Source organism: Leptonychotes weddellii, chromosome 13 (assembly GCF_054177405.1).
Source record: "Leptonychotes weddellii isolate Sample4059 chromosome 13, ASM5417740v2, whole genome shotgun sequence".
Lineage (NCBI taxonomy): Eukaryota > Metazoa > Chordata > Mammalia > Carnivora > Phocidae > Leptonychotes > Leptonychotes weddellii.
This window is the reverse complement of record NC_138381.1, coordinates 60,849,630-60,858,038: the sequence shown is the minus strand read 5'-3', so window position 1 is coordinate 60,858,038 and position 8,409 is coordinate 60,849,630. Positions and strand designations below refer to the sequence as shown.

Genomic DNA, 8,409 nt, shown 5'->3' with positions numbered 1-8,409 from the left:
CTGGGTGGCTCAGTTGGTTAAGCGACTGCCTTCGGCTCAGGTCATGATCCTGGAGTCCCGGGATCGAGTCCCGCATCGGGCTCCCTGCTCGGCGGGGAGTCTGCTTCTCCCTCTGACCCTCCTCCCTCTCATGCTCTCTGTCTCTCATTCTCTCTGTCTCAAATAAAAATAAATAAAATCTTTAAAAAAAAAAAAAAAAGAACCACTGACTTAGCCAATGGATGAGTGGGACTACTGAGAAGGCTGGACAAGAACACTTAAGATCAGAGGCACCCACGGGCGCCTGGGCTCAGGTCATGCTCCCAGGGTTCTGGGATTGAGCCCGGCATCAGGCTCTCTGCTCAGCACGGAGCCTGCTTCTCCCTCTTCCTCTGCCTGCCGCTCCCCCTGCTTGTGCTCTCTCTCTGTCAAATAAATAAATAAAATCTTAAAAAAAAGAAAAAAAAGATCAGAGGCACCCAGCCATGTCTGCCATGTCTGCCCCATGTGCCTGGGGTGCAATCCCAGAACTCTGGATCTCAATCACCACAGGGCCTTTGCATCTGCTGTTTCTGCTTGGACCACATTTCCCTTGGCTGGCTCAAGTGTCTGCCCCCAGACACCTACTCTGACAAACCTGTAGGTAACATATATCCCCACCCAGGTCCCTTCATGCAGTTAGCATCCCACATGGTACTTGCTGTGACTTGCAATCATTCTAGCAACTTGTTTGTTTTTTTTTGGTCTGCTTCCTCCAAAAGGATGCCAGCAACTTGAGCAGGATCCTGGTCTTAGTCTCAGTGCTAGGACTGAGTCCCTAACTTACCGCTCCTTGACAATGTGGTCTAGTTTGTAGTTGGGCTTGTTGTCCTTCAGACGTTCCACAGTGTTCCACTCACTCTTCCCATAGGCCTTCCGGAGCTTCCGGACAAACACCTGGGAGAGAAGAGAGATCACTGATGCTGGGGCCAAGGGCTCCTGGAGACCCCTCTTCCACCAAAGAGGGACACACGGGGCGGGAGGACTCTCAGGGCCTCCTGAAGCTGACCACAGCTGTCTGTGCCATCTGATCCCCTCAGCTGGGACGTATAAAACAGTGAACTCCAAAAAACATCAAAACTGACCCACACGGATGAGCAGAGCCAGCTTGGTGCACCCCTGTGATGGATGACCAGAGATAACCACTCAGACATGCTGACTCCACTACACGTTTACGTGAAAACATAATGTTTTCAGCCCTAGTTTCCAACTGAGGTCAAGCGACCAGCCGGCAAGGCAGCTCAGGGCCAGGAAAGCTGGCCTCCATTCTGAGCACCAGTCTGTGTGGGCATGAAACAAGCCACAGGTCCATGTTTTGGGCTAGGTCACACAGGAAAATGCAGCTGAGGCCAGGCATGGGCTCAGAAGGTCCTCCACACCAACTGACTGCCTTCGGCTCGGGTCATGATCCTGGAGTCCCGGGATCGAGTCCCACATCGGGCTCCCTGCTCGGCAGGGAGTCTGCTTCTCCCTCTGACCCTCCCAACCCTCCCCCCTCTCATGCTCTCTCTCTCTCAAATATCTTTAAAAAAAAAAAAAAAGAACCCAGCAGCAAAACAGAACAAGCCACCTACCTCCTGGACTTGAGTGAGAGGGCCAGCAGCAGGTGCTGGCCAGTCTCCTGTGGCCACCAGGTGGCGCCTCACCCCTCCCAGCCCAGGACTCAGCCTGGCCCCGGGGCTCCACAAAGGCTTCAGTAACAGCAGTCTACTTTCAATTATCAGCATTTGGTCTGAGGTTTCTGTTTTCCCTGTGGCATTTGAGCAGTTAATGGTTTCCATTTATGGAATGGAAAGCTTGGTCTCCTGGGAGCAATTCCAGAAAGAATTTTAAAAGGAGCAGTTTCTTTGGGCAGAGACTACACCAAAGAGCCCCTGAAATAGTACCATTTTGCTTCAAGGCAATAAATTTACTTTGCAAAAGAACCAGGGAAAAGGTACAACAGGTAAAGCATTAATCATTTGCCAGGTTCTGTGCACATTTCCACATGGGATCTCAGTTAATCCTTGAGACATTCCTTTGAGGCTTGCTCAGAGAGGTTAAACAATCTGCCCAAGGTCAGTTGGTGGGTCACAGAGCAGTGATGGACGCCATCCGGACCCTAGAGCCCCGGCCTTACCTTGTATTCCCGGAACTTGTTGACGATGGGCTCATGGAGGAGGAACTTGATGTCTTTAAGAAGGTAAAAAGTTCGGGCCGCTGTGGAGCCCTTATTAACCTTCTTCTTATGTTTGGGTTCATGGGGATAAATGCCTTTCAGGATACACAGCCGCCTGGAAGATAAAGGCCATTCCTTCTATCAGTAAACGTGCTGAACCCTGGCCACACCAAGCCTGCAAAACAGCAGTGAACAGGGAAAACAGGGGCCCTTGGAGAATTCATGTCCCTGTGCAGGATCTGACAATCACAAGTCCCCGAAAATCACCTAACGTAGATTGTCACACACACCAGAAAAGAAACAATCAGGATGTTGACAGGGACCAGATGGCAGGTACCCCTTTTAGCAAAGGCAGTCAGGAAAGGCCTTGCTGAGAAACTGACATTTCAGCCATATAAAAGGTAGAGGGAGAAGCATTCTGGAAGGACAGAGGCTGTAAGGGTAGAAGGTGCTGGGTGACTAAAAGTGGGCCACAAAGCAGGGCCCACAGGCTGTGGAAAACTATGGATTTGACTCTACGAGGAGCTGAGAACCTCTAGCTTCAGGATCAGAGGTCTGTTCTGCCAGAAGGGAGGGGATGGGTGACAAAGACCCAGCCAGAAAGCAGCAACGCACTGTAGCAGTGAGCTCATTCTGATGACCCAGAATGGCACGACCCATTCTCCAGCTTCTCCACAGACCCACCCCTGGCAAAGCACAGCTCATTAAAGCAAAACCAGACTAGAAAGAGGAGGGCTTATCAGAATTCTAGACAGAGTTTGTGGCAGTGCAGGTAAGACAGGGATGCGGCTGAGTCTTCACCATCACTGAGTGTGACTCACTGCCCGGGCACCCCCCGTGGTTCCCCTATTCCAACCTTCCCCAACCTCACCTGAAGTCAGCCAGGCTCAGCTGCAGCTTCTTCCGGGCTTTGTTTCGGGTGATGTAGTTGGTGGCAGAGCCTCGTTCATACTTGGGGAGAACAAAACCAGTTGACCATTAGCAGTGATTGCCGTGATGACATCAATCTCTGGGCACGCATCAGGCCAGAGGCAACAATCACTGTGGACAAGTAGCCAAGAGGCTTCTGGGACAGGAAATGCTATAGGGAGGGAGTCCACCCGCCTGAACATGCTCTCCTGCACTGTCCTTGCAATAATCAGTGTAAAGGACACACACATCTGCATGATGCTGGGGACAAGGTTGCTATGGATCAGGTGCTACGCCAAGCACTTAGTAGTAGCTCTAAGTATTGGCCGTTATAATTAGTGATTTCCACACATTATTTCATTTAATCCTCACAACACCGTGGCATGGGTGCGATTAAAATTCCCATTTTACTGAGAAGAAACAGGCTCAGTCAAATAACCTATCCAGGTCACATAACTTTTCAAGGGCTGGGATTCAAATGTAGGTCTGAGTCCTCAGCCTCAGTGCCTAATCCCCTACGCCAGTTTTTTCAACTTTTCCATTATAACCAATCCCTACCACCAGAAGCCTTTTTAGACCGTTTCCCCCCTTAACTGTCCCCTCTCACAGCCCCATGAAATGTTAATACTGCAGACATACCCAAGATTATTATGTAATGCGGTCTTTTTTGTTTTAAAGATTTTGTTTATGTATTTTAGAGAGAAGGGGAGGAGGAGAGAGAAAGAGCTCTTGAGGTGGTAGAGGAAGAGAATCTCCAGCAGACTCCTCGCTGAGTGCAGAACCCTGATGACCCTGAGATCACAACCTGAGCTGAAGTCAAGAGTCAAAAGCTTAATCAACTGAGCCACCAGGCGCCCCCATTGAAATATCTAAGACCCCTTCAACTAATTCTTGTTCCCTTGCAGGTGATATCTAGCTGAGAATGCAAGCTCTAAGCCAAAGCCTCTCCCCTCCACCATTCATTCAACAGAAAATAAGAGGACCTCTACAATGTTCCTTGTATTAAGCTAGATGCTATGAGGGCAATGAAGACAGAAGGCCTGGTCTCTACCTACCCCCAAGGAGCATACTGTCTGATGCAATCATGTGGTATCTGTAGTGCCAAGATGCGGCCTCATGTTCCCATCTCTGTATCAATGATAAAGAGTAGCAGTGCAGGGCGCCTGGGTGGCTCAGTTGGTTGAGCGACTGCCTTCGGCTCAGGTCATGATCCTGGAGTCCCTGGATCGAGTCCCGCATCGGGCTCCCTGCTCGGCGGGGAGTCTGCTTCTCCCTCTGACCCTCCTCCCTCTCATGCTCTCTGTCTCTCATTCTCTCTCACACAAATAAATAAATAAAATCTTTAAAAAAAAAAAAAAAAAAAAGAGTAGCAGTGCATTGTACCAAGAATGTCCTTTCCAAACAAGATCATCCTCTGCATTAAGGCAGCAGGGACCCTGATGGCCAGGTCTAGCTCTAAAGAGATAAACATACAGCCCCTCAAAGAGTATATTTATGACCCCCCACCTTCCGATCACCCCCCGTCACCAAATACAGCCTTCATTTATTCTTTCCTCAAGAAACTGTCTACTGGGGCTACAAAGATGAGCTTCAGACTTCCTCAGAAAGTTAGGTCTTCATTAAAAGTGTTTTCCATTGCCTTACATCACACACACGTCTGTCATCATGCTTATCCTTTTAAACATCAAGTAGACAAGTAGTTCTCAACTGGGGTGATTTTACTCCTTGGGTGTGTGTGGGATGGAGGGAAGGGAATTAGGCATTTTGGATTGTTGAGTGCCACTGGCATCTAGCGTGTAAAAAGTCAGGATGCTACTAAATACCCTATGATGCACAGGGCAGCCCTCTCTACGACAAAGGGTTATCTGGCTCCAGGTGCCTGGGTAGCTCAGTCGGTTAAGCGTCTGCCTTCAGCTTGGATCGTGATCCCAGGGTTCTGGGGGCTCCTTGCTCAGCAGGAAGCCTGCTTCTCCCTCTCCCTCTGCCTGCCGCTCCCCCCTGCTTGTGCTCTGTCAAAAAAAAAAAAAAAGCGTTATCTGGCTCAAAATCCTTGTGAAAACCAGCATTAAAAACTGTCGTGATTTGTTTACATAGCTACATCTGTGCTGCAAGGGAAGATTTTCCATTTAATATCTTTGCAATTCCAAACATTAGCACTTACTGGTTGTTCAATAGTGTGTTGGGTTAAACATAAACAGGCAACAGGAACTTTCAATCTGAAGGAAACAGGAGGCAACTACATCTTCCTCACCTTCATCCCTTCCCCAATCTTTTCATACCACCAAGGTGATTCTCTATACAGCAATAAGAAATCCCTGAAAAACCGACCATGGTACTTCTCCTTTAGTTGAGACCTACTGCACTTGGAATAAAATCCAAGCTCCTCCTGGTGGCTCACAGGCCTTGAACATCCGGTCCCTGTCTAACCTCAAGCTCACCAAATGCCATTCTTCCCTTAGTTTGCTATACCCCAGCCATCTTGATGTCCTAATTTCTTGCATACAGAAAGCCTTTCCCACCTAACGGTCTTGGCACTGAGTTTCCCCTGCTAGGTTTGCTCGCTAAGCACTCCCATGGCCCAGAACCTATCTGGGATCTTCTGATCTTTCAGATTTCAGCTTAAATGTTGAGTCAGAGAGACCTTCCAACACAACACTAACTAAAGTAAGTATACTTTTATATTCTCCACCCTTATCTTTCACATCACATTTAACAATATGTGATCGTTTTATTTGGCTGTTTATGTCCTTTCCCCGCTAGAAAGTGAGCTCGGGGAAGGCAGGGACCACATTTGATTGTTTGTGTTTCCCTCCCCAGTATCCAGGGCAGGCTCAACAGAGAAGGGATAACAAGTTTTGGAGATGATAAACTTGACGTAATGGTAATGTTTATTACTGTTTCAGTGAACAGTTGTCTTTCGGCCCGGTCTGCATTTGGGGTGAGGCTTTCTTTGGTAACTCCCAACGTTCTTTTACAGCCCTACTCCAGGGCTCTTTCCCGGGCTTCATCGGCCGAGTACTGCCATCCTCGCCCATCCTCGGACCCCTTCTCATAAATGTCTCTCATCCCGTTGATTCCAGCCGTTTCTGAACGCATGAGTGGCCACGGCCAGAAAAGGTGCAGTCCCCTGGCTCCCTCGCTCCCACCTCCCTCCCCACCCCCCTCTCCCCAGCGCCACCCCTCCCGGGTTTCTGCCCCATTCACCTTCTTCTTCTCCAGGCCTCCCATTGCTCCACGCTGAAGGGTCTACGTGCGCCGCGCGGACAGACAGCGCCACTTCCTCCCGCACGGGCCCTGCCTAGGGCCCCGAGGCCCCCACAGCGCCGGTCTGCGCGGGCTGCCCGATGCGGTGCCTGAGCGAGTCTAGGGAAATATTTGGCTTTCCTCCTCGAAATTTACAATTCAGCTTCCTGAAAAAAAAATCACTGAGACCACTCTCTAGAGTTCTTTCTCATCTGTGGACCTATTACGGCAGTTTTAATGTTTAAACGAACGCAGCTATTCAGGCGCTTCTATAACCATCCTGGTGACGATCGCTTGACTTTATGAGCCCCGTTGCATGTTGGGATGGAGAGTGGCGGAAGGCTTAGAGACAGCGCAGTACCCTCTGGGATACAGAGGAAAGCCACACTCTGAGGTGAGTGAGCGCCAGTGGCGTTGTCACGGTAACGGTTGCTAGGCGCCCTCGGAACTAGGCTCCTCCTGAGGAAAAGCGGCCGCCAGGGACACTTAGGCTGGGCTGTTCTCCCCACAGGTCGCCTGTGGCTTTCCCTTTGGTTCATTGCCTTTTAGGGGGATAAAGTGGATCAAAAGCAGACTTTTTTCCTCAGAGAAGTGTAGTGACCCGAGAGACCACTTACATGTTCTGAGCCTTAGCGGTGAATTGAAAAATGACAAAAGGCGAAGCAGAGCTATAGAACTTGTGGTATATTTTAAAAGTACATTCAGCGCGTTTGAGTTTTTAGTATATACATATTACCTTCCGTATTGTGTTCCTCAAAGGATAATTACAAGGTTTATACAAATATTCACACCACCTTCGGATGGTGTGTGATGTGGAGAACAAAGGCAAAAGAAATATAGGAAAAAAATTAAATTTCCTTATAACGTACAGCCCATTGACAAGTACTTGGGACAGACAAGGTGACCTTCCTCCAGGAACTCAGCTTCCTCAATGTTAATACTTGGCTAGAAGCAAAAGGCAACCTTAGCTTGACATTAGCTCAACCGCCAGGATCTGTAAGTCTTCTTTAACATATGAAAATCCCTTTGGAAACTTCTTTTATCTCTACCCACCCCCCACCCCCAAGTTATATGTTTAGCAATTGTCCCCCAAACATATGGCCCACTGATGTACATCTGAAGGGTCTCATGACTAATATTCTACTAGACAGTAGTAAAAGACCCCTCAAGGTCCTGGAAACCTTGCTTCCAAATTCCTTAGGGACTTAGGCTATCCCTAACCCCCTCCCAGCTTGAAAGTATATAATCAGCCACTCCTCATGACCCCAGTGCAGCTCCTTCTGTCCATGGGTCCTGTCCCTGTGCTTTAACAAAATCACCTTTTCTGCAACATAAAACATCTCAAGAATTCTTTCTTGACCGTTCCCTCCAGACCGCCATCTCACATCATTTTGGTGTCCCCAACATGTAGCCTGAGTCTTCTCATCTGGGCTCTGATCCTCGGTGCAAACTTGGTTAGTACTTTCTCTTCTTTTACTTTCATTTCAGGGGCTTTTCAAGGAGTACGGTCTTATTGGAACACTTTCATGTCGATTGCTGAGGCTGCGATCTTCTAGCTCATGGTTGCTCTACGGGAAGGAAAAAGCCTGCCTTTTGGCTGGAAGTTAGTCCCCTGGCCGGAATGAAAATAAGACCCAGAAACTTGATGTCCTCTCTTCATATCTGTCCTTATACAAAGTTGTCTTTTTGGTCGGGGGGGGGGGGGCACGGGAGAGCCACCTAAGTCACTAGGTCAGCTGCCAATCTTAAGACTCCTGTGTGAGGTTTCTTCCTCATTGGTCTAATGTGGTCCCCTCCCCATCTCTGGTTAAGCCACTTCTGGCCGTGAGACCTCCATTCGGAGCTAGCCAAAACCAGTACCCACCCAACTGAATTAAAACCCAACCCGGGACAGTTCCTAGGGAAGTTAGCTGTAAGGACTACATGCGTTAGAATGTCACTTAGATTATGATGGATTTCCACCTTAACTCTTTTCCATCAATGTCCCCTACTTACTACTTAATTTACAAAATTGGGTAATTTCCCCTTGTAAAACTTTTCTAGTGTTTTCCATGGGTTAAAAAGGACGGGTTCTTTGTGGC

At 48.7% G+C, this 8,409-nt stretch overlaps 1 protein-coding gene across 1 annotated transcript; it reads right to left on the bottom strand.

The window, feature by feature from the left end:
• Positions 1-185: 185 nt before the first annotated feature.
• On the bottom strand, positions 186-6,410 carry PES1 (pescadillo ribosomal biogenesis factor 1). The gene is made up of 4 exons (XM_081801821.1): positions 6,290-6,410; positions 3,048-3,127; positions 2,138-2,291; positions 186-915 (listed from the first exon to the last, which is right to left on the bottom strand). Exons 1-4 carry the CDS (start codon positions 6,311-6,313, stop codon positions 802-804), a joined length of 372 nt encoding a protein of 123 aa, XP_081657947.1. The 5' UTR covers positions 6,314-6,410; the 3' UTR covers positions 186-801.
• Between the last annotated feature and the right edge of the window lie 1,999 nt (positions 6,411-8,409).

Bases quoted from the DNA above. Each gene is read 5' to 3' on its own strand.
- PES1 (XM_081801821.1), bottom strand. From the start codon at position 6,313: ATGGGAGGCCTGGAGAAGAAGAAG. The intron at 2,292-3,047 runs GTGAGGTTGGGG...TTTATCTTCCAG, and splicing joins CTGAGCCTGGCTGACTTCAG to GCGGCTGTGTATCCTGAAAG. The intron at 916-2,137 runs GTAAGGCCGGGG...CTTCTCTCCCAG, and splicing joins ACAAGTTCCGGGAATACAAG to GTGTTTGTCCGGAAGCTCCG.